The sequence below is a fragment of the Rattus rattus genome, chromosome 17 (genome assembly GCF_011064425.1).
Source record: "Rattus rattus isolate New Zealand chromosome 17, Rrattus_CSIRO_v1, whole genome shotgun sequence".
In the NCBI taxonomy this organism is placed as follows: domain Eukaryota; kingdom Metazoa; phylum Chordata; class Mammalia; order Rodentia; family Muridae; genus Rattus; species Rattus rattus.
Window position 1 is genome coordinate 20,058,540 of NC_046170.1, and position 26,647 is coordinate 20,085,186.

The 26,647-nt window shown below is 44.3% G+C and overlaps 1 protein-coding gene across 1 annotated transcript in view; it reads left to right on the forward strand.

The window, feature by feature from the left end:
• The first annotated feature begins 3,612 nt into the window (after positions 1 to 3,612).
• The window catches only part of Hhip (hedgehog interacting protein), an 89,544-nt gene continuing 66,509 nt past the window's right edge, over positions 3,613 to 26,647 (forward strand). Inside the window, exons 1-4 of the mRNA XM_032888061.1 lie at positions 3,613 to 4,370; positions 9,899 to 10,091; positions 16,974 to 17,130; positions 17,902 to 18,103. Of these exons, the coding sequence (XP_032743952.1) occupies positions 4,092 to 4,370; positions 9,899 to 10,091; positions 16,974 to 17,130; positions 17,902 to 18,103 (831 nt within the window). The 5' untranslated portion in view covers positions 3,613 to 4,091. The remainder of the gene's footprint in view (positions 4,371 to 9,898; positions 10,092 to 16,973; positions 17,131 to 17,901; positions 18,104 to 26,647) is intronic.

Genomic DNA, 26,647 nt, shown 5'->3' on the forward strand with positions numbered 1-26,647 from the left:
AGTGTGATTTGAATAGAGATTAATATGAAATGACAAGGTCTAAAATTCTTCATGTACCCTCAGCTGTCTGTTCTCCCTGTTGACAATAAAAAGATTTTTTTAACCCATTCAAAACGTTCAGAAACAATCAACTCAAGTAGGATGGCCAATAGGTAATGTTTATTGAGAGTTGGTCACAGTTACTTACTCATTTTTACCAAATTAGACTCAAAAAGAGAACCATCTAGTTCCTGGATCTGGTACTTATAGCTCATTCACACGTGATGAAGTTTCTTACAGTTACCACCGATGCATGGATGAAAGTAATTGCTGTGTGTACATGCTTCTTAAACAAGGTAGAAAGGCTGAAAACGATCCTTCTGATTTGTCCAGGTGTGCAAATGGCTCTGCTCCCTTGTTGCAACCTCCAAGGAAGCTTTCTTAGGAAATACTCTGGTCTTGATCCTTGATTCCTAAGAAGTTGGTTGATCTGCTGTGGGCTAAGTTCTTAATTTGCCTTCTGAGGAAAAAAAAATCAGTAGTTCGCCTGTAAAACACAAGTCAGTGACCATTTAGAAATTCTACCAGTGACATGAGGAATAAGCTTGGTGTCCCATAAGGGACCAGATTTCTTGCCGTCAGGGTGAACGGTGAACAGATCATTTCCAGTTACACATGTCTAGATAAAGCAAGGGAAGGGACGCAGCTCAGATGCGAGGGGGCTTGTTTTGCATACATAAAGCCCTGAAATGCTTGTTTAATTTTTATTTATTTTTTCTTCTCTCATACAATACATCCTGACTGCAGCTTCCCCTCCCACCACTCTTTTCAGTCTCCCGTTCCTTCTCCCCCAGATTCACCCTCTCCCCTTCCCACTCCCCATCCCTATCTTCCCCTAGAAAAGAGCAGGCCTCCCAGGGACATCAACTAAACATGACACAGATACAAAGTGATAAGGCACAAGTCCTCACATCAAGGCTAGCGAGGCAACCCAGTAGGAGGAAAAGGTCCCAAGAGCAGGTAAAAAAGTCAGAGAGACCCGGAGTTCCACCTCCATGGTCAGGAGTACCCCCAAAAGACCAAGCCAGCAAACATAAGAGGTGCAGAAGACCTAGTGCAGACCTATGTAGGTTCCATGATTGCTACTTCAGTCTCTGTGAGCGTTCATGAGCCCTCCTTAGCTGATTCCTCCTGGTGCCCTTGACCCTTCTGGCTCCCACAATTCCTTCTTCCCTCGTCCTCTGGGTTCCCTGGAATTCCCTAAACTCCCAAGCTCAAAGGGGAGGGAACCACTGGAGATCTCCAACCTGGGCTTGCTCTCTGCCTGATGTGAGGATGTGGGTATCTGCATCCGCTCCTGAGACGGCCTCTCTGATGAGGAATAGAGGAGTTCCTATCTATGAGTATAGCAGAGCAACATTAGGAATCTTTCCGTTGATTGTATTTACTTACTTACTTACTTACTTACTTACTTACTTACTTATTTATTTAGCCTGCTATGTCTGGTTCTACTATAGGTCTCTGAAAGCCCTGGGATTTTATTCTGAGCACTGCCTCAAGCAGGCATAATGGCCCTCATTTATAATTCTAACACTAAGGATGCAGAAGCATCCATAGTTCAAAGTCATCCTTAAAGGCCAGCCTTAGATACCCAATCCTTTGTCCCAAGAAGACAAGAAGGAAATAAGTTTGTCTCCTTTGGATCATTTAGAAATGCTCTGCCCTTGACATTTAAGATCACACCTTATAACAGAAGCATGATTTCGTAAAACCCAGTATCACTTCACTTCAGGTTCTCTTGGTCTGGAAAAGCACAGCACAGGAGGGCCTGGCCCAACCATATTATGAATTTATCACTTAGGAGTAAGAGCTTGAACAACTGAGATATTTTAGAAGGATTTTCATTTTAGGAAAAGACATTAAACTAGAATCTAGGAACAAAGCCTTACACACATTGTAGAGGGGATCTGGAATCCCAATTACATGGAATTATGCCAGAGGCTTAATCTTGATAAAACTCATATCAATAAATACAAAAGTGAGAACTTTTAAAGCCTTAAAATCCTGAGTGTTATTTATTTGATGTCGGAAGACTTCTAAGCAGGCTGCATGTTAGACATGGGAACCAGAGTAGTTTCTACAGTAACATGTATACTGTCATGTATGGCCGTCTTGGAGGCATTTCCTTAAGCTGGTGGCTAGGCCACACGTGTGTGCAGGCTTTAGTTTTATTCTAACTGCTCACTTCTCTTGCTTAAGAAACACTAACTTCACACATAAAATGTAACCCAAAATCCAGGGACAAGGCTCACCTAGCCTCTGATAGCACTTTGAAAGCCATTCGTTACCAGCTCCAACTCCAACTTCCACTGGAGCTCGGTGAAATCTGTCTCCAAATATGGTGAACATTCCTCTATTGCCAAAATGGGAAAAACAGTCTTATCCCTCATCAAAAGCCATCTACCAGGAAAGCGGCTTCCCTGTTAAATTCCCAAATAGACAGAAAGGCACATTTCACTCGCAGCTCCTGGGAGGCTTGTCCCAATGCCGCAGAGCTTCAGGAAACGTGAAGTCACCGTTCTTGATACTACGGACACCTTTCTAGAAATGCTCTAAGCAGAGCTTATCCAGTTAGGACAATGATATGTGTACACAGAGTGTTGTGTGGGTCTTGTGTTTCTACACTTCACATAGGAGACTAAATTCTTCCTCTTCTCTATTTGAATACCAGGAAGTTTGTGCACAGGGGTGTGTGCGCGCGCATGTACTTTATAAATGCATGCAGAACAGTCAGCTAGAGATATCTACAGGTGTCTCGCAGACGACTTAGTCTGGGTTTAAAGGCAGCCCCTTTAGGTCATCTTGCCTAAGCCCATATCTGCCTGGAGAAGGACTCCGGCTCAGCTCTCTCCGGGGTACCCAATGCTGCTAAGCACACGTGTCTCTGTGCCCATCGCAGTAGCTCCAAGAACTTCAGCGAGGACCTGTGGGTGGCCCTTTTCAGAAGTCTCCAAGCCACCTCTGTCTATGCAAAAACCTGCAGCATCTGGGTTCTCTCTCCTCTCCAGGATCACTGAGGACCAGCAGCATTTGTCCATGCCTGCCAGAGAAGAAAAGGCACCAACAAGCTCCCAGCCGCTGGCTCCAGCCCACTGACTGAGTACATCCCTTCCCCGGCTGAGGGAACCAGACCCGGTGGGCGAAGCCAGGCAACGATCCCTCCGTTCTCCCCTTCCGGTGGTCCCCTTCTACTCACACCATCTGGGAGCCTCAGCCCGGTCGCCTTGAATGGCAGCAACGTACTTTCGTCCCAGGCTGGGCATCGCGGCCAGGCCACCCCCCACCCCGGCACGGTGGCGTTCCAGGTTCCGAGCTCCGGAGGCTGGCTCCGAGGGCTCCCCCGTGCCCCCGCCCCTCCTCCGAACTCCTCCGTCCCCGCCCCGTCGCAGCCGGGAGGCCACCCTGGGCCCGGGCGTGCGCTTGCTCCCGGGCCGCCCCCTCCCCTCTCCCCCATCCCGGGCGGGGGCGCGCGAGCGGCGGTGACGTCAAGGGGCGCGCGGTGGCAGCACCTCCCCGCGCGCTAGTTAAAAAGAAGAAGAAAAGAGGGAGCGAAACATGAGAGGCTGTGTGAGAAGCTGCAGCCGCCGGCAGAGGAGACCTCAGCATCCTCGGGAACCCAGCGCCGGCCCTGCCTCCCCCCGGCCCGCCGCCGCCACCGCCGCCCTTTCGGTTCCTGCTACTGTCTCACCTAAACAACTCCCATTCAGCGGACAAGCGAAGTTCTATGACTGTCTTCTCCTCTCCTTCCTCCTCCTCTTCCAACTCCTTCTCCTCCCACTTCCCAACTGCTGTGGAAAGCCCCTAACCCAACAGACGCTGGCAAGGCTGCGGACAAGTGTCATCTGCACTTTATCTGGCTGCTCCTCCGGCTGCCCTAAGGCAAAGTTGCATAGCTCTACATCTTTCTTCCCCAGCCACCTCCCTCTGCCCCCGAGAGCGTCCGGCTGCCCCGCAGCACTCTCCTGGAACTGCGCCCTAGTGCCCCTGCTGGGCAGTGGCCTTTTCCCCCACCCCATCCTCCCGCGTCCTGCCCCTGCTGCTCCGGGCAGACGATGCTGAAGATGCTCTCGTTTAAGCTGCTACTGCTGGCCGTGGCTCTGGGCTTCTTTGAAGGAGATGCCAAGTTTGGGGAAAGGAGCGAAGGGAGCGGAGCGAGGAGGAGAAGGTGCCTGAATGGGAACCCCCCAAAGCGCCTGAAAAGAAGGGACAGGAGGATGATGTCCCAGCTGGAGCTGCTGAGTGGAGGAGAGATTCTGTGTGGTGGCTTCTACCCAAGAGTATCCTGCTGCCTGCAGAGTGACAGCCCTGGATTGGGGCGCCTGGAGAACAAGGTAGGCAGTCCCCAGCCTCCTACATGCAGCTTGCTGAGATGCTGATTACTACAAGGGAGTCCAAACTTATTTGGACAGTTCTGATAACTTTTCTAAGGTGATTGTTTCGGGCGTGTGTTCTCAGCTCTTCCTCCCCTCGAGCCGGTTGCGGGGATGCTGGTCAAACTTGCCGATCTGTAGAGAGTCGTTTCTGTGGTACCCGCGTCCGGGGCTGAGTAAATATTTCAAAAGAATAGGGATTAACAGTGTGTTTTGGATCAAATGGAGCACTTGGTGAGGTGGAACTGTAAATTAGGGTGGCAGTGGTTTCCGGTTTATTTTTCTGGGGTGAAAAAGATTTGTTCCGTTTTCTCCACGTGTTCTAACTAGAGAGCGGGTTGAATTATAAAAGCTATCTAGGCACTGTTGGTTTCTAATCCTAACCGCAATCCGAAGGGTCTAGCTTGCATGACAATGGTTAAGCCAGGAGAAGGGAGTTCCTGGTACCTTAAGAACTCAGATTTTGCTGGAGCTTCTTACTCGGTGGTTTCTTCTTGTGGATCTTAGATCCAGGTTTTCATCGGTGCTACGTTGTCTAGAAGGATCTTGTCTAGAAACTCATATTTATGAGTGATGACATATGAACTTCCCATGCGTTGATTAGCTTATCCAAGAAGTGTCTTCTCCCCCAACCCCCCAGTGCAAGAGGTCGTTGGTCTTGATTCTGCATCAGATTTTTTTTTACGTGGGATGCTGTGTGCTGTGTGCTGTCTGCGGGATCCTGTCATTAACAATCACTGCACGGGGAGATAAACAATCAGGTGTCTCTGCTCCCGGGAGCTCTCTTTGCCCATTTTAGGTTTAATTAAGAATTCCTCTGTTACAACTCTGCAGTTGTCAAGGTCTGAGAGACACTTGGAAAACTTGTGCTCCACTCTTGCTGGCCCAGGCATTAAAAAAAAAAAAAATGCCCAGGCTGAATCTAATTTTTGTGCTCAGTTCACGGTAGATTTCACCCTATTATCATGTAAACAGCTCCTGCGAATCAACATATGTGTCTGGGTGGTACCTCTCACTTTGTTTTGTAACAAAAAGCCATATTGCATCATTTAATTTGCTCAAGTCATGCAAATAGGGAAAAAATCAATAGGACAAAAAGGGGTCGACTTATCCTCCCCCCCACTAAACTGCCGCCCACACACAGCGTCCTGTTGCTTATGGCCGGGGAGTAACAACACCACCATTGTGTTTGTTAGTTGGTTCACTAATGGCTGAAACTAGAGAACATCATTCTCTTCCAGTCGCCAGCTCTGTCCAAATGTCCATGCCTTTTGAGGGAACGTTTGTCCAGCTTCCTCTATTCCCAGATGAGTGAGAGCTGTCTTCTGTGGATTTCAGCTGAAGCTCGCTCTTTATTCTTACCGTATGCAGCAGTAGTCTGAGACGGGGGAACACATATCCCAGCGTTTTATTCACGACAATGTCATTAAGCCCCAGCCTCCTAATTGAATGAAGCTACAGAAACAGCTCAGTCCTGAGCATCTTAAAGACTTCTCCCGGAGTCCCCACCCCCACCCCTGAGGGGGAAACTCAGAGAAAGGTGTAGAAATATTTACTCGACATCAAGTGTCCCTGTGTATAGTGTATGCTGCGAATAGAAGGAGGATCCAGGGCCCCCTGCAGTGCTGACCTCTTCCAGAAACACGTGGAATACAAACTTGGTTCCAGAGTGAGGAGAAGGACTAAGAGAGCAGACTGGGGGTGGGAGGGAGGTTATAATACTTAAGGGGAGATACATTAGGAAAAAAAATAAGGAAAGTAATTACGTAGGCAAGGTCTGCCTGTGCTAGCTGTGCATGTGCCTGTCTAAGCTCTCCCAATCTCTAGCAGACTCCACCAGATTTGTTTGGAAAACGTGCAAACCCAGTCGGATTCTGCAGGCTCTGCTGCTCTATTGCAAGAGGTTTATAAACAATACTCAAATTGTTCAAGGCAGAGATTTGGAACAGCCATGCCCATGTATTCGTGACCTACGTTCTCAAATTTTAATAGTTTGTAAAACATGTTATTTTATAATAAACATCAGTGTTTCCCTTTCCCCATAAGCCTTCCCGGATTATAATGTATGTTAGGGCTTCATTTTATAAATTCGTGTACAAGAGAGATGGGGGTGGGGTGGGGGGGTGGGCATTTGTTATTGTTATTTACAGAAGAAAAATATTCCCAGAAAAGATCTTTGCATTTCATCAACTTTTCAAGAGAAGTATTACGCAGAGTTTCCTGAAGGGAGAAATTTCTAAGGCAAATAGATAATAAGGCTGAGCATGCTCAGTTAAGCAGTTAAATCCAGTTGCTGGGCTCACAAACTTTCTTTAGTCAGCTAACATTTAGTTCAGTTTCTCGGACTCCATTGCTATGTTCTGATGTTTGAGTTCCTTGTAGGTTTTAATTATGTTATGTAATATAACATAATGGTATGCATTAACTACGGTAACACATAAGAGATGCCAAAATTTAGCAGGATATATTGTCTTAGCAAAATGGATGCAGACCCTAAATACTGCATGATAAAATGATCTAATTCTCATTAGCCAAGTTGAATCTACACCCTGTCAAAATACCCAGTTCCCCAGTTCTAAAACTTAACTTGTAGTTACAGAGGAACAGCCTCTCTCTCTCTCTCTCTCTCTCTCTCTCTCTCTCTCTCTCTCTCTCTCTCTGCCTTGGTGGTTTCACAGCCAAAGCTGTCAAGGAATGGGTGAGAAGTAATTGTTTTCAAGTGTGCCCTTTTACAATCATTTGTTTGCTCTGGCCCTTGCAGGGACAAAGGCTATTGTTGACCACATCCAACTAAACAAATAACTCATCCTGAGGTCCCTTTAACAGCTGCCTCGGGACAATGATCTATTTACATATTAGCCTAAAATTGAAACTGAACTCTTTAATGACATAATCCGGCGCTATACTGCAGCGCGTGTGTTCTGCCCAACAGCTGAACAGTCTTGCAGGCATATGACTTTTTAGAAATGGCTTTTCTGTGGACCAAGTGATCTTAAAGCGACATCGTAATATACCGTCATGTTTTTCCTCCTTTTATCCCTTCGTGAGACCCACATGGGTTCCTCCTTACCTCTTTATTCAGTTATTTGATGAATAAAGAGAAAGATAAGGGGGTCTCTGCCACTGACGTCTCTGCTGATAAGTTGTAAGCGCGGGGCTGTCTGCAGACCCCCACTTATTTTACCTTTCCCCACGAAGATTTCACTTTCCCCTGGCTACAGATGAAAGGGTGAACTGCCAAATGTAACAGATTAGTCAGCCGCAGCCCCTGTTCTTCCTAGGCTGACTGTAATCATGGGTCCAGCTTTTACACTATTTCCAAAGTAGATCTAGCTAGACCACTAGAACTTAATGACTGTGTGTTTGGCTTTTACAAATTAAAACAAGGAATTGATCTAACTTTCTTCTTAATGACTCAAAGCAACGTCAGGCATAAAGTTAAGAACCTGTGTGCCCGCGCCAGGCACGTTGGAGGAGAGAAGGAAAGAGAAGAGGGGGTAAGTCTGCCTCCGTCGGCACACCAGGGCTCATCCGTCTAAACTGGTGTGCTTGGGCTGAGTCAGTTTCATTGACTTCAGCGAGACTATTGGTTCATTGAAACCGAAGCCAGAATGATGACTCTATCTATCTTCAAATAGGTGTTTATACTGCAGACCTCACACAGAGTAAAATGTTACCATCCTGCTGGGCCGGAACAGCGTCAAACCTTAACAAGAATAATATTCTACTTGATTTCAGATAATTTATGGAAGCCTATTTGTGAGACGTTTGATGAGGGATCTTGTGGGCAGGACACATTCCAAAAATTGTAAGAGACAAAATTCTTTAGGCACTAAAAGCAGGCTCTTCTGGAAGAGCAGCTGGAAGAGAACATGGGACCATTCTGTGTCAGCTCTTTCAAAAAAGAGCAGCACAAACCGTCTCCATAAAAGCGTAGGTAATTACAGCCCGGTTGTCAGAGAGCAGGAGAGGTGGCTTGGGCTCCCTGCTATTGTTTAGTCCTTGGAGGATTGCTGTATGAGAAATAAACAGAACTAAGCTATACACTCTTCATGTTGAATAGATCTTGTGAGGTCTCCGGGCTGGACAATAAAAGACATTAAAAACATTCTTGGAATGCAAATTCTAAGTGTCTGGTATATGTTTTCTTTTAGAAAACTTGGACCGTTTAGTCAATTGTCACTTAAACAAACTGATAAAAATTAAAATGTATATGCAACTATGATTAATAACTTTGGAATACTCTAAGTAGTTATAATATACACATGATTTTTTTTTCTGAACTAGAATAGCCTCTTTAGACTCTGGATTTAGATTACCTCGTTCTTTAGATATGGGTTTTCTTTTTAAGACCCTTGTCTTATTATAATCCAGAAAAAACACTGGCTAGATTATTTATTCAAATTAGCTTAACTTGTAAAAGAAATATCTGTTTTAAAGAGCTAAACACTTTTCCAGTTTCAAACTTTTCATTTTAACGCGTTGTTCCAGAGAAATACTCAAGAAGTCCACATGGAAATACTATAAAATACACACACTGTGGCATGTTGTAGTCTACGCATGGGCAAATTAGTGCTTGATTTAGGTAGCACTAATTTTATTTATCAGATATTATGCTAATACTGTCCCCTATACTTACTGAAGGATTCCTCAAATTAGGTTTCCAAGTGAACACTGTTGCTAAGACCCATTCTACTGACAAGTTATTAATTCAAGTAATCAAGTCCTTCGAGTTGATCTGACTGCAATGAAGGACTTATCAATGTGTGAATAATGATAAAAAGTATTTTTTCATTAAAATTAACGACTCACTGTACAAAAGCACGTTCATTAGGCTCCGTATTTATTCATGCATATAAAATGCCTAAGGAGCCAGCTAAAAAGTTTTTCCTGGCTAAGATATAATGAATGTTTAAAATGGGTCTTAAGCCTATTTGGCCCACTGTGGGGTATTTTTATAGACCACGAAAGGCAGTGCCCAGTACAGTCTGCAGATTGGGAACAAGTAGAAGTTTACCAAAATGCTATTTAAGCACACTTTGGAAATCATATTAGGAGCTTTAGGAATTAAATATATTTTTCACTCATGACACAAATAAGCCATGTGTTTAAATTACACTTTGGACACACTTGGATAAAGATATTCAATTTTTAGGGAAAATACAACTCAATATATGCGCTGAGTCAGAGGAAGTGCGTCGAGCGTTCAACAGTCTGTATACATCTCAATTCTAACAGCAAAAGGACAGATTCATACATTTGAATTCCTACAGACAAGAAGAGCTTCTGTGCGTCCTCCTCTGACCTTCCTCTCCTCACCCTGGCCTCAAAGATAACGTGCATCCTTCTGAGAAACCGTACTGTGACAGTCACTCTTTTTATCTGAGTTAGACTTCTGTGCTCACATGATTGAAAGGGGTGGGGGAAACCTGACAAGAGTTCCCTTTCCTCCTGACTAATGAGATGTGTTTCTGATTTGTGGCTTTCAGATCTTTTCGGCCACCAACAACACGGAATGTGGGAGGCTCTTGGAGGAGATCAAATGTGCTCCTTGCTCTCCCCACTCCCAGAGCCTGTTCTACTCACCTGAAAGAGATGTCCTGGATGGAGACCTTGCACTTCCACTCCTCTGCAAGGACTACTGCAAAGAGTTCTTTTACACTTGTCGGGGCCATATTCCAGGTAAAAGACAAAACACAGCACACATGCACACACACACACACACACACACACACACACACACATGCACACACACACACACACACACACACACACACGCACACACGCTGCCACACACACAAGACATGCGCACACGCACACGCACACCCTTTACATGCCGCACACACACACACACACACACACACACACACACACACACACACACACACACACACACACACACACACACACACACACACACACACACGTTTAAACACTGCCAAGAATCTTTTTAAGGCCCCTGCCCTTCAAGGTTTGTTTACAGGTGTTGCAAATTGTGCTTTCCTTCTTATTTTACTTCATAACCAACTTTTCCAAAGTCTTACGTTTCATTCCATATTTGAGCGGACAAACACGACACTAACCTTGTTCTAATGGTTTGTTTCCCATTAAGATCCCAAGGCAAATGGTAAACCTCTTACACATTGGATTATCAGCATACTTTATATAGGCCGGGTTATCATCAGTAAAACCTTTTCTGTCTTCTCATTTTTACCGTCTGGATCACACCCTCAGCACCGACAGACATTTCTTGCTGGAACTCACTTTACCTCCCTGAATGAGCAGGGAGGGCTCTCCTTCTACTACAGAGCCAGCATGGGATAAGGGAGCACCAGCAGCTTCAGTGATATTTCTTTGGGTAAAGTGTGACTAGGAATTCCCCAAAGTGACGTTTAACTAAGCATTCACATACAGTGACGAATCCATGCCTTAGAAGCCATGCGGTGGGTAGAACTCTGAAGTCCTGCCATTTGGACACAGAGAGAACTGCACCCCAAGAGAACTCTCCTGATAATCGATATCGTACCGTGAGAAGATGGCAGAATTGCTGTGACGCTCTTCTGCACAGGATGTCACAGGACACCTGGCTACCATCGCATTCCAGACCCTGATAAACAGAATTAACATGGGCAACACTGAAAGTTTATACCCTGGGGTGAAGGGCAGCTCAGTCAGTAAAGTACCAGCCACAAAAGCATGAGGTTCTGAGTTCAGATCCTCAGCATCTATGGAAAAAAAAAAAAAGATGGGCATAGTCATGTGCATGTGTAACCTAGTCATGTGTGCATGTGTAACCTAGTCATGTGTGCATGTGTAACCTAGTCATGGTGCATGTGTAGCCTAGTCATGTGTGCATGTGTAACCTAGTCATGTGTGCATGTGTAACCTAGTCATGGTACATGTGTAACCTAGTCATGGTGCATGTGTAGCATAGTCATGTGTGCATGTGTAGCCCAGTTATGTGTGCATGTGTAACCTAGTCATGTGTGCATGTGTAACCTAGTCATGTGTGCATATGTAGCCTAGTCATGTGTGCATGTGTAACTTAGTCATATGTGCATGTGTAACCTAGTCATGTGTGCATGTGTAGCCTAGTCATGTGTGCATGTGTAGCCTAGTCTGTGTGTATGTGTAGCCTAGTCATTTATGCATGTGTAACTTAGTCATGTATGCATGTGTAACCTAGTCATGGTGCATGTGTAACCTAGTCATTTGTAGCCTAGGGCAGGGATCAGGCACAGGCAGATCCCAGGAACTTGCTTGAGAGTGTGTATCTGTGTGGTTCAGTGAGATGGGAAGGGATTGAAGAAGATACCAACATTAACCGCTAGCTGTTACATTTACGCATGCATGTACACACATACACTACATACAAACACGCCCACAGACATTTATAAATTGTGCAGCTGTCTTTTTAATTAGAGGAATAAACATGGAGGAAGAACATAATTTAACAAGAAGGGTTCTTAGCACAAGCTCACACATAAATCACTCCAATGAACCATTTATAAACCTAGATGGTATTTAAGCCTGAAGAGTAGTAGGTTGTGACTGGGATGACTCCTTCAAAGGGCTATACACACCTTAGTACTTTTCAGACCCACAAAAAAATAGAAAAAAATTAATAGAACTCTTATAAATAATAAACACATTAGGTTTGCTTGTTCCCTTTGTTTACAGCATGACACGTACCTAACCCCTTTTGGATGTGAGAATACTGTTTTTATAAACTGTAGCCACGTTTCTGACTTTTCTTAAACTAGCTCCCCCACCCCCTATCGCATTCCTCAATGCAAAGTGGAACCGCTCACAGTAGCCTTGATGGCCCACAGAGAAGTCATAACAGATTGGAGAGCGCGGGGTTGCCGCTGACTTCCTGCCTTTACGACCATTAGCTGAAACTGATACCAGTGCTTGGCTTCTTCATTGAACTTTATCACCTCACAGCAAGCGCGGCATGCTAGACGCAGTCTCCCCCACGGTGGTCTTTACGTAGCTGAAGTTGTTTTAGTGTTGAAAACAGCGAAACAAGCCTAGAAAAGCAACTAAAAGAGAGAGCACAACAAACGGCCCTGGGCCCCGAACTGCAAGTGTGTCACTTCCCGGCTCAGCCTAGGTGGTGACGAACGACAAATTTATTTTTCGACAAAGTTTGTGTATATGTAAAGCTGCTGAAGTGCATCAAGATGTCAAGTGCTCTTTGAGGCCACCCAGGGTGCCTCGAAAGATAACCACATGAAAGCCCCACTCCAGAGGTGGAGAGGGGAGAGGCGGCCTCCAGACCCAGGGAGACCTTAGCTGCAAGCTGAAGGGACAGCCTGGTCTTAGGTCACATGCTGATAATACTTTTAAATACTTGTCCCCCGTAATAGCACACACTCTCTGCGGCATTTACGGTCATTGATTTATTAGCCAGCCCAGGTCCTGGCAGGTAGGGTACGCATGCCTAAGGCGCGCCACAAGTCCTCCCACCAGCCCCTGCCTCCAGCTCAGAAGTGTGCCTCAACTTCCAGCACACGGGGGCTTTAGAAACGGTTACAAAGACAACCTGTGATCATTTCACCGTAAGTCCACTCTCTGCTTTACTCCTCTCAGAAGCCCAAAGCCGTGGGAAACAGCTACTCTGAGATTTCATTTTATAGGAAACTTGATCACAGTATCTCAGCTGTTCTTCCGATGTCCTCTTCTTTATGCTAATCATAACTCTGAAGAGGAGGAAAACCCTAAGGAATGTGCTTTGTAAAAAAATTCTGATGAATAAATAAATGCAGAAAAGAGATTCGAAAGCAGTAAAACTGTGTATTACTCTAGACTGTCAATCAAAACGTTCTCCACTTGTGGACTTACTGAGAAAGGGAATTTCCTAAAACTTCTCAAGTCCCGAAACTGCTTACCCCGTGGGTCTTTCCTTTGGCCTGAATGAGCCGAATGGCTATTTCGCATGCATTAGAGCTGGCGTAAGGCACATAGAGACACCCATTGGCATTGCTTTACTCTTTGTAGCTATTGTCGTAATGATTTTTATCACTTCTAGACAGTCATGTCCCAGCAGTCAGTTCCAGCCGTGTGAAAGGTCTGCACCCAATTAGTTCAATTGGTTTAATCCTGTGGCTAATGAGGCCAAGGTCAAGGGTTTGAGTCCACTGAGTTTCCCCAGTGCTGACTCCATCAGATACCTAACACATGTGTCTTATTAGTCCCAGGGAGAAAGGCTAGAGGTACAGGATGGACAGCCTTCCTTCCAGGACCTCAGCAGCTCTTCCCCCTTTCCGTATCATGATGGATGAACGCAGGGGTAAAAGATAACTTCTCTAAAATACATAGTGAGAAATAAACTGGAAGAGATAATAAACTCTGGGGAGTATTTTCCAGGTCAGTATTTTTATTGGGTGCTGTGAGGGATACAGGGCTGGATTCACCACTTTGGAAAATGGCTGCAAAGTCTGAATACTTGATAAGTAACCAAGGGTTTAACAAACACAGCTACAAGAATACTCCTGGTATGCCTGCATTTGTAGACCTAGTATGCCTGCATTTGTAGACCTAGTATGCCTGCATTTGTAGACCTAGTATGCCTGCATTTGTAGACCTAGTATGCCTGCATTTGTAGACCTGAGCGTAGTGTGGTGATCCAGGCGAGGCTAAACACATATATTCAGTAAACGGGTCTCCAGCGAATTCGTCCAACCAAGGGTGTGTGCTTGGTCAAAAGAATCAAGACATCTAAGTTCACAAGTTTGTGAAGTTACTTTCTCGCTTAATGTTAAGATAGTCTATTAGAAAATGAATTTTCGTCTGCATACTAGTTTGCAAATACACCAATTGCTTTAAAACAAACTTAATTTTTTCTTTTCTTATTTTTACTGGGTTTTTTTTGTTTTGTTTTGTTTTGTTTTGTTTTGTTTTTTTTTTTTTTTTTACTTTTAGTTTTCAACTGGGTGCTTATCAACTGAGGAATGGGTACGGAAGGTTATGTTTTACAGTGAACTCCCAAGATGAATAATAAACTCTCCATTCCTTTCTATATCTGATGGTACCAGATTTCCAAAGGAAGAAAACCTCCTCATTGCCCTTTCTAAGGAGCATCTTCTGACTGCCACACCTCCTTTCCCATCCCCTGCATCACGGAGGACACACACAGTACCCTGCATGCCTATGTGCACGCACCTCCTGAGGGCACACACACACACACACACACACACACACACACCTTTGAGGGCACACAGCATGTCCTGCATAGCTGTGTAGCACACTCCTGAAGGCACACACAGTACCTTGCATACCTGTGTGCACACACTACTAAGGGCACACACAGTGCCCTGCATATTTGTGTGCACACACCCCTGAAGGCACACACTTTCCCTGGCCTTCCCCAACTTGAAATATTTCCCAACAGCCTAAGCAGAACTTGCTCTTAAAGAGTCTCTAGGGGCTTGGGATTTAGCTCAGTGGTAGAGCGCTTGCCTAGCAAGAGCAAGAGTCTCTGTCAGCTATTAAAAGGTAATAAATACATTTCACCCAAAAGTGAGGTCAAAATGTATCTCGTGCTTTATCACATGGGACGCTTTTATCCCAAGGTTGGTTTGTTCTGAAGTTTGGGTTGACCCAGGTCAAGCCCACTGGAAGAGAGCTTTGAGTGTCTTGAAAACTCTATCAATAAGCCTGACTTGGCCCAGCCCCAAATCTTGTTCTTAGAAACTCTTGCAAAACCTGAATTTGCTTTATAATTTTTGAACTCTGACTAAGTTACCTGATGCTTTTATCTCGAAACAGTGTTAATATCAAGACTGGGCTTTGAGTGGTTGGACAAGAGTGCCAGCATGTATGTCCTTAACCCAAATCCTGATTTAAAAAAGACATGCTTGGAAAGTGCACATCTTCAGACTACAGATGCATCTCATTGATAAGACCAGGATCTTATTACCTCAAACTATAGATATAGTCAAAATTTTCTATATTTTCCCTCTGACCTAAAGCTTTGAATTTCATAGAGAAGGGGAGCTGTACTTCTACAAATTCTCGCAGGGTTGAGGGGATGACTCAGTCAGCAAAGTGCTTGCATGAGGACCTGAGATCAATCCCCAGTGTGCATGCGAAAAGCTGGGCACAGAGGGGAGAGCTGCAACCCCAGGGATGGGGAAACTGAGGCAGAAGGCTCCTTAGGGATCACTGGGTAGCCAGTGCCATGGAATCTGGGAGCTTCGCAGTCAATGAGGGGCCTTGCCTCAGAGACTAAGGAGAGGAACAGTCAAGGAAAACACCAGATGTTGGTTTCTGACCTCTACAATTACATCTGTGTTCTCACGCTGCACACGTGCATGTACACACACACACACACACACACACACACACACACACACACACACCCCAAGTTTTAATAAGGAACATCTTTATTTTACCCACCTGCTTAGTTAATCTATCATGTAATCTATCATGTTTTTGTTCATGGGTGTGTCAGTTTTTCCTCTTAAGAAGATAGACGAGATCACTTAAATATATATTATCATTATCCCTTAGGGGAAAAAGTTCAAGAAAAAGGCCTTCACAATAATTGAAATTAGAATTAGCATCCATCTCTTGCTTAAAGATCACACAGTGGGTCATTAATTTAATATGGAGACTTTTGCTATCTCCATATGAATGCATTGCATTAAGAGAATTAGCAAACAATAGACCACTTGTCATGTGTTCTTTTTAGGAAAGTATTTAGTACTGTAGAAAAAAATAGACTAATTAGCAATGAGGTCAGCTCACACATGCAAGCTGTGATCAACGAGGAAGCTTGGGGAGAGTCAACACAGGGACTTGTGGTATCCCAGTACATTTTGCCATTGGGTTTTTATAACATGGCATTGGGTTTTTATAACATGTCTTTCATGTAGCCCTTCAAGTAGCCAGGACGGGGGCCTGGAGAGGATGGGCTCAGTGGGCAAACATCACGTACCGCTCTTACAGAGGACCTGGGTTCCATTTCCAGCACCCACATTGGCAGCTCACAACTGTCTGTGACTCCAGTTCCAGGGGATCTGATGCCCTTCTGGCCTCCTCAGACTCCTGCACATATGTGGTGCACATAAACACATGAAGGAATACACATGCACACCATATGGATGGATACCTAAATCTTTTAAAAGTACTCAGTGTAAATTATACTTTTACCGGAACTCTTTTTTTTTTAAGATTTATTTATTTATTTTATGTATATGAGCACACTGTAGCCGTCTTCAGACACACCAGAAGAGGGCATCGGATCCTATTACAGATGGTTGTGAGCCACTATGTGATTGCTTGGAATTGAACTCAGGACCTCTGGAAGAGCTGTCAATGCTCTTAACCATTGAGCCATCTCTCCAGCCCTTACCGGAACTCTTAAATGTGTTTAAAGAAGAAAAGAGCATCTCCCTCTGTTCCCTGTGCTTTCCCTGTCCTATTGCTGCAGTCTGGGCCTCCCTGGGATTATTTGTACAGTCTCTACAAGTCGTCTCTGGCCATATGCCCTGTCTTTCAAATGAGCTGGTTTTACTACGCAGGTCCTAATGAGTCTTCCTACGTGTCACTTTAAAGGTCTTCTTCAAACAACTGCTGATGAATTTTGCTTTTACTATGCAAGAAAAGATGCTGGGTTATGCTTTCCAGACTTCCCGAGAAAGCAAGTCAGAGGACCAGCATCTAACTACTTGGACCAGATGGAAGACTATGAGAAAGTCGAAGAGATCAGCAGGTCCATACAATTCTATCCCCCCCCTCTCTCTCTTCCCTTTCCCTTCTCTCCCTCCCTCCTCTTCCCCCTTCCTCTCCCTCCCTCCTTCCCCACCCCCCCAACCTCTTTACTCTTAAAGAAAAAAAGTAACAAATTTGTGGTTTTGACAGCAACACCCCTGTGTATGCTTATGTCCAGGAGTCATAGACTCCACATGCATTAAGGTCATTTTCCTTCATAGTACTTTGCTCCCCTAAAATTATAGGTTAAATGCATTTAATACTTAGACATAATCCTATGTTATGAGCTTGGCTTCTCTGTGACTCATGGGAATTTTATGGGCACAGTGTTCAACTTGGATTTTATGATTGTTGTTAGCTTTATGGCACCATGAAAATATTCAGCACAATTATTATTAGCAAATCAGTTTTTCTTTATATAAATAGATCTTAGAACATTCTCCTTAAATGCCGTCTCATAAAGGTTCATTATTGTGAGTAAAAGCAAATTTTAATTGTAGTCACTGAAAGATGAGCTAATGAGCTAATGACATTGCAGAATAAATCATTTGGGTTCTCACTTTTACTTTCTGAGAAAATGATATCTTGTTATTTTCCATTGAAAAGATATGACTTAGAAAAGGGAATCGTATTGTAGGACGCCTGGGTTAGCAGTCCTTCTCGATTTCCAAAACCATTGGTTCTTTGAGACAATAAACTTTGGTGATACCGAATGCATCCTTTGGCACCTTCATTAGAAAAAGGGCTGACTGGTTTTTTCTGGTTTGTTTAGAAAGCACAAACACAACTGCTTCTGTGTCCAGGAGGTCATGAGTGGGCTGCGGCAGCCTGTGGGTGCTGTGCACAGTGGGGATGGCTCCCTTCGGCTCTTCATCCTAGAGAAGGAAGGCTACGTGAAGATTCTAACCCCAGAAGGAGAAATGCTCAAGGAGCCTTACTTGGACATTCACAAACTTGTTCAAAGTGGAATAAAGGTTGGCCTTTTCATTTCTTTATTTTGTTCTGGTTGTGTAGGCTTTATCTTAAATGCATTCTACTTCCCCGAAGGCATATTTCTTTAATAAAATAAAGAATACTTGCGAGGGAAAATAAGAAGGTAGTCAAGAGATCAATAATTGCAAAACTGAGAGGTTCGAAGACGTTTTTGTTTTATGTACTGGCTGCCAAGTGATGTAATCAGGGTGATATTTTCACGTTTACCCTACCTAGCGCTCATATTTTAAATAACTGTTGCCTTTAGGTCTTAGTCAATGGGTATAACATTTCATATTACATATTCACATATCCAGTAGAAAGATGTTATTTTGGAAATTGTAATTGGTTCCTTTATCATGCCTTTTATTTGTCTGTGTCATGAGAAAAAAAATATTTCTTTGACTTCTTTGTACAATGCTTTTACAGGTAAGTCAAATTTTTTAATCAAAAATTAGTCATCTATAAAATACATAATTTGAATTCACCAGTCAAATAACGTAGGTGTATAAATAAAACGTCCCGATCATGTTACATGAATAGCAGACGGTGCTGGTTGTAACAGGGGTTGGTTGTAGGGTGCTATAAAGCAGCTGTGGCATTCTAGAACCGAGACACAGGCACCATCTAATGGCTATGCTAGAGGGACACCAACAAGTCATGAGTTTCAGGAAGACTTGGTTTTCCTTTTCCTTTTTGAAGTGGAAAGGAAGGTTTACAATCTGAGGCTCGTGTAGCCGAGAGCTGCTTGATGTGTGTCTCGTTCTCAATGAGGAGACTACCAGAAGCAGAAGGACTCAATGAAAGAAAAACTATATTCCCAATATTTGTTTAGTATCTACTTTAAAAAAAAAAAGTGGAATGAGTCAATAAGGACACAGATAATGCTGGGGTTCCATGAGGACACAGGCAATGCTGGGGGACCATGAGGAGGCGGGTAATGCTGGGGTTCCATGAGGAGGCAGGTAATGCTGTACACATTGGAACCACATGGGGGGGTTGGGGATTTAGCTCAGCGGTAGAGCACTTGCCTAGTACGCGCAAGGCCCTGGGTTCGATCCCCACCTCTGAAAAAAAAAAAAAAGAAATGGAACCACATGGGCTTGTGATATGTCTATGAGGCTAAGATATAATTCAGAAGAAGCCACCATGAAGCTGGCACGAGGGCCAGTGGGACTGTGTTTGCTTAGCACATGTGAAGCACTGGGTTCAATACACACAAACACAGAACAAAACAAAAAAGAAAACGCACAAAATCACTGGGCCAGCAAGACAGCTCATCAGGTAAAAGCCATTCCATGCAAACCCAACCCCCTGAGCTTGGTCCCCGAGTGCTCCCCCCTCCCCCAGGAGAGTCAGGCACCTGAAAGTTGTTCTCTGCCTCCAAAGTGCACCAAGGCACACTGTGCCCACACCCACAGACTGATAATAAGTAATATATACCCTTTGAGGGTGGAGATATAGCTCTGTAAGAGGATTAGCCTGGTATATATGAGGTCATCGATTCAAGCCCCTGTACTGGGGATGGAGAATTAAACCTTTCCTTTGATACATGCTGTGATCTCAGCACATCAGAGACCAGAGCAGGAAGATCATAAATTCAAGGCCCATCTGCATTGGACAGCGAGGTCCTACGAGTCGCTGTTTGTTTTATTTTTCAAATTTTTATTATTTTTTAAAATGTATTATTACTTAATGTATGTGGGTGTTTTTGCTGCATGTGTAGCTGTGTATCACATGCGTGCCTTGTGTCTGTGGATGCCAAAAGGCCTGGACTTCCAGATGGTTCTGAGCCACCATATGAGTACTGGGAATTGAACTTGGATCTTAACTGCTGAGCCATCTCTCCATATCCGTGTGTGTGTGTGTGTGTGTGTGTGTAAAAGGAAGCTTTTGACAGGGAACAACTTGGGCACTAGGAGAAATTATTTGAGTAAATCTTTTGTTTGCACATTGATGGTTTTAGCTTTCCCCAAAGGAAACAATACTAGAACTCATAGCAGATAATCCGAAGTGGGCACTAACCCGTGTCTATGTTAGTGTCACTGCAGAGCAAAGGTAAAGAGTGGCAAGTGAGTCTGGTACTCACAGTGGTGGCTTGCTCCTGTGCGAGGGACATGTGCACCTGCAAAGGAACACTGGAGAAAATGTGTGAGGTCATCCTTTGTGAGCCCTGATTAAAGGAAACCACAGCTCAGGTTTCCATGCCTAAACCACCTCCCTCTCCCCCTCCCTCCCCCTCCCCCTCTCCCTCCCCTCTCCCTCTCCCTCTCTCTCTCACTCTCACTTTCCCTCTCCCTTTCCTCTCTCACATACTCACACACCACACACACACACACTCCACACACACACACACACCTCACACACACACACACACTCACACACACACTCACACATCACACACACACTCACACACTCACACACATCACACACCCCTCAAACTCACACACTCAAACTCACACACACTCACACACATACTCATACACACACACTCTCTCTTCGTAAGTTTCATTAAATTCTTGCCTTTAGCTGTTCCATTCTCTTCTTACTCATCTTCTAGTTTCTCTACTGTAGACAAAAGTCATTTATCGCTCTTGTATTTCTTGCTTACCCTGTTGATAGATTATTCTCTTAATAGTCATTCATTAAAAGAATGGCACGGAGTGGGATATATAGCATAAATATATGTTCTCAACTTGTTTTGAATGTTTTCAAATATTTAAGGATATATTACTTTCTAATACTATTTTAGAAAAATGTTGACATTAAAAAGATGCATACAGTCAAAGGGGGCTGTAAAAAGGTCTCAGAACACCGGAAACTTTGCTGTAAAAAATAATAAAAGTGATAATTTATTTCTACTTCAATTTAACTGCCTGAAGAACAGAGGGCCTCCCTTTACAGTCATAATTACTTTGAAGTCCTTCTATTTCCAATTACGTGTGTTCACTGGGATACGGAATGAATGACCCAGTGGGCTATTGTGTTCTTGCAGGGGAATGTTTTGTAATGCAACTTCACCGTCCAGGGGTTTGCAGGAAGTTTGCAATGGAGGTCTCTGGGAATTTTGTAGAACATGACCAGTCTTGCAAGAAAGCCTGTTGAGCTTGACATCTGGGTTTCCAGAGGAGTTACAAAGCTTCTAGAACTTACCATAAACTTCAGAATCCAGCATCCTAGTGAATTAATAGGACATATTTAATGTGCAGCTGCTTAAATTCTCGTCAGGTTCGGCACTGATGATAACGCTAAGGTAGGAATTTGATGTGAGTGTGGTTAGTGAGGAATGAGACCATGTTCTGATAAAATGCTCTATGCTGCATGTGACCTGTATCTCAGTCTCTAGGGAACATTTGCATCTCAAGTGTTACAAGGAGGACATTGGCAGTGTGGTGGGGATCGTGAAGTATATCACTGGCTGTGAGCCTCTCAGAGACTTAGGAAACAGACATTTCATAGCTGTTTTTCCAGAGATGTCTCAGGCTTCCTTGAGACCAGGAGTGTTTAACGAGCTCCTGTGTGGACGTGCTAGTTGTCTACCACTATTTTGCATAAACGATGACGTAAGACTTTTCATAAGCCATTTTACTTCCTCCCTCTTCCCTGTTCTTTTGGCTTTAAAATCTTAAGTGATAGCGTAAAGTCATTTAACTACAACACACAGCCCAGAGAATTAATAATACATTCTAAGCCCAGCCTCCACGTGCCTAATTAGATGAAAGTTATAGAAAGTTCCACAGAGATCTCAGCCGCATGACACCAATTAATGACTTGTGAGAGTAAATTAAATCAGACATAAAGAAGAATCCCTGATTACAAGGCTGTTTCAGAGCTAGGAATGGTTACAAGGATTCTGGAATGTTCTCCCTTCTAATTATCAATTAAGATTGAATAGTGATTTCTGTCCCAATAATAAAACAAGTTGAACCCTGTTGATCTTAAACTCTACTGGTCCTTGTAACTGTAGCCAATGTCATCTACAATGTAGCCAATAACTGAGAAACTTAGGGACAACCTTTCTGTACTGGTGCTGGTGTGTGTGTGTGTGTGTGTGTGTGTGTGTGTGTGTGTGTGTTATATGTAAGTGTGTACACATGTGTTCATGCCAATATGTATGTATGTATATATGTATGTATCCAGAGGCTAGCAGTAGATGGTAGATATCTTTCTTGATCACTTTCCGTGCTATTTTTTGAGACAAGATCTCTCACTGAGAACAGTGATCACTGATTGCCTAGACATGTTGGCAAAGGAATTCTGGGAATCCACTTGTCTCTGATCCCACAGCAGTAAGGTTACAGATGTGTGTCGCTGGGCCAGGATTTTATCCACTTGTGAGGCAGGAGCTTTGCCTGCAGCCAGAGAATCTTGCCTAAAATATGAGAGATTATAGTATCCTGGGGGATAACTATGTCCAGTTCACATGACAACAGTGACCTGTGAGCATACAAAACCCAAGCTTAAAAATCAAGTTTGCTGTGGGAAATGAACCTGGAAATCACAATTGAAGAGTCAGTCTGAGATACAATGTATTGGTCCATCACTAGTGCTGATACTGAAGAACAGTGTGTCTGACTGAGGAGGACACATTGCATTGATGACTGTGTGCACACATGTTGTCACTGTTGGTCCCAGGGGCAAAGGGCACAAAATTATACCTTGACTCCAGAAAGATTTTTAGATACTTGGCCTGTGGGAGATTAAAGTTAGGCTTCTCTCGGGCTTGAATTGGATCTTCTGAGGTCCAAGAAGCAACTCCCCTGACTGAACTCCTCAGAGATAACAGACCAGCAGCTCCACAGGATGGATGCTCACTTCCACAGACCTGGGAGCTTCCACAGTTGCAACCCCAGTTAGGCTCAGGCAGAACACTTTATTCCATTATCTCAGTTCCACAAAGGATGAGAGTCATCGTCTCTGCCGGGTGTACAACCAGGTGCTGTGTCTTCCGTGAATGAGAGCGAATGGCAGAGCACCAGTCCTGCCCCTGCAACTTTTGTTATACACGCAGTCTGTGCGTATTACTTCTCCAGTGTGAGGGAGGAGTTAACTGCTGTAGTCAAATACTTGATATGGAACTTTGAAAAATAGTATATCTTATCCTTTGTGCCTGTGTGGGAGCGTGCACATGTGCGTGCATGCATGCATTTGTATGTTTTGTGTGTGTGTATGTGTACACATGCACACACATGTGAAGGTCAAAGAACAACTTGTGGAAGTCAGTTCTTTCCATGGTAAACATGGGTCTTGAAGATAGGCTCAGGTCATCCATCAAGCTTGGCAGCAAATAATCCACTAAACCATCCCATTGGCCTGACATCGAGCTTTGAAACCGTTATTTCTTATTTCTGCTTATTTTCTCTATGTTGGAATCTGGTGCTTGGCTAGTTGTCAACTCGTTATCATCAGTGTCCCTGTAGTTTACTGTTCTCTCTGTACATCCTACCTGGGCCCGGAGGGTGCTCTAACATAATCTCACCAAATCATCTTATACCACTGAGGATCCATAGGTCAGCCATGGCCTTGCAAACGTGCAGAAGGAAGCAGCAGCCTGCGCCTGACCCCTGCAGGGAATTGGCAGGCATCACTCAGCATCTGGTTCTCCTGAGCCATCAACAGAGGGTCACAGCCTCAGGCCCCAGTTCGCTGACTCTATCAGAGCTTGTCTGTCATTGGAGCAAGTGGCACTGGACCCAGGTCCCTCTCTGTCTACTTGGATCCTCCCTTCAAAAGATGCTTTTTGAAGCAGTCTTTTAGTCGGGGGAGGAGAGGACATAAGGCTGAAAGCTGTTGATTGTCCGGGTGACTGAGCCCATTGAGGTAGGGCTCTTGAGAGACCCAGTCATAGTGCACAGCAGTCCCGGGAACATGTGGAAGGGGACAGAGGGTGTTCGGAGGCCAGCCCTGCCTGTACAGCTCCTGTCTTGTAATTCACAGGCAGAATAACCAGCATTTCAAGTTTATTGAGTTCCAAGCGTTCCCTGTCAGCCCACTGGGTTTTGTTCTAGCTTTTTGGAACTTCCGTGTTTTCTGTCACTAAGTTACAATCTTACAGCAGTCCCTGAAATGTTGCTGTGTTGTTGTTTGCATAATAAGATTCAAAGAAGAGGAGAGAAACAACTCCCATCTACAAATCATGTTGTAAGCATTGCACGTGAGAGTGGCTGTACGGTGTATAAAGTGCTTCCTCCAAAAGGCAGTCAGTGCCCACGCTTTAGCTTGAGAGAAAGCAAACATCCAGTGGGAAGAGAGCAGCAGATTATATTTGTAAAACATTACAATGGGGCCATCATCATTATGAAAGTGTCGGGACACTGCCCATCATTTAAAGAGTTTATGATTGATTATACATTTTTAAGGCTAGCTTCAAGCTTGTGCCCTTCCTGCACCAGCCTTCCAAGAGTTGGGACTGCAGATGTTAGCCAATATATCTTTGTTCTAAAAGTTTTCGACATAAAATTACTGCTTATAAGTTATTAAACTGAACCAAGCCAAGAAGAGAATTGCCATAGAGACAGAGATAAACATATTTTCTCTTCTTACGAAAAATGATAGACATTGTCTTCCCCCAAACTTAAACTTTCTTCTTTTGCTAATTTCTTTAGAAATCTGGTCCAAAGCCAGATTGAACTAAAAACAAAATGTTGCCATGCTAAGTGGCAGTTGTTACGTAGTGGGTGTGTGCTGGCTTCCATTATGGTGCTGTCTTTACCTTAGTGAGTGTTGCTGGTGCTTCGCGTCAGAATGCTCTGAGCTTTATAGAAACAAGGTATTTCCTATTTTAAGTGTTTTGTCTCATTTTAAATCCACTACCTCATATTTTTTCATAAAGCAAGACGTCCTTTGGTATAGATAAGTCGAACAACTCAAATCCAAAACTCTGAAATCCAAAATGGTCCGGAACCAGAGACTCTGTGGGCCCTTGGCTGACACACTGGGAAGTCTCACACTTTGAAACTTTGTCCTACACAAAGTTATCTAAGATGCGTATTCAAATCGCCTTTTTGGTGAGGTGCTGGGGAGAGAGCTCAGAGGATAAAACACTTGCTATGCAAACACGAAAATCTGAGTTCAAGTTTCTGGATCCCCAAGACAAAGCATCGCTAAGCACCCACGTAGGAAAATGAGAGGTGGAGACAGGGCGGTCCCTGTGAGCTCATGAGCCAGCTGGCCTGGGAGACGAGAGCTGCTTATCCTGTTGGTAGGACCTTTGCACTGGGTAGAAACGTGCTGGGGTTTATGCCAGCCTGAGGTGTTTTATCATGTGTCTCCTTGTAAGCTGGAGTGGCTTGCTCTGTGTTCCCTGGTTGACTAGAGAACGTATTGCTTCCTTCTATGTGTTAGGTGAGGAAAGTCCCACTTCAATGCCTTTATATCCACTGAGGACTTCCAGGGCAAAGGGAACAGAGACCGTGACTCTCATACTCGTAGGATAATCTGTAGAATGAGGGCGATCCAATAATACAAATGGAAACAGCCTTTGCTCCTGTGAGGCACCTCTGAGGTGAGTGGTCCACCTCAGGCTGTCCACTAGAAAGACCCTTCCGGGATCTGGTTGTTAGCCTCCCAGCGACCGCAAGACCTCATGAAGAGAACACAACGCTGAAAACTTGCAAATGGTAGACGGTAATGTGGCTTTCCCTGTTATAGGTACCCAACAGATTTGAATACTGAGTATGTGTGAGTGATACCTAAGACCTACCCTTTCAGCAAATATTAGGCACACAATATAGTCAAACACTAGAATCCTTGAGCAAGCAAGCCCCAATGGCGACAAAGATACCCAGCTCTTTCCCTTAAAGCATTTTTTTTCTAAGTCATCGTATAGGTTACCCCTGCTGTCCCTGCAAGACCCCTGTGGGGAAGTTATTAGACGATCCCATCTAAAGACAAGGACAGAGGGCCCATACGTTGACTGTGTGAGTCAGCTGTTCTTTCGGGCGCCCGAGGCAGACTTCAGAAGCACATCATGCAACTTTGTGCTCTAACCGCGATGTTGAGCTGCTTTCCTGATCTTGAGGAATAGCGCTGCTCTAGAAGAGAGACCGGAGCCGGTTCCCTGATGGGCGCTTGGTTGTTGAGGGCCTAGACAGTTAGATTTGGCTTCCTGCAGTGGCAGCTGCTACGTACCGCTAGTCTGTATGTGGTTCAGGGAGGCTGTGTCCACCCTCCTTAATTCAATGCCTTTACCAGTTGAATGGAGAATGTGAGCAGTAGGGGACGCTATGCATGCAGGATCTCATAGAAACATTGAAGTGCCCTGTCGGTCTGAGCTATCGTCATGGTCTGCAATATGGCAGCCCCTGGCGTGACTTGGGAGCTCTCGTGACCACCGATAACTCTGACCCCAGTTTCGAAACAATTCGCCCTTAAAACGTGTTTGAAAAACACTTATAGAAAATCTCCAGTGCTGTTCTCACCGTGTCAAAATTAGAGGGTAGTTCATAGACACAGAAGCAAACAGACACACGTGGAGTTTTCCTTGCCCAAAATTAATAGGCCTGCCTGGGATGTATTTCTTAAAAATGTTTTAGTGAAGTGGGACT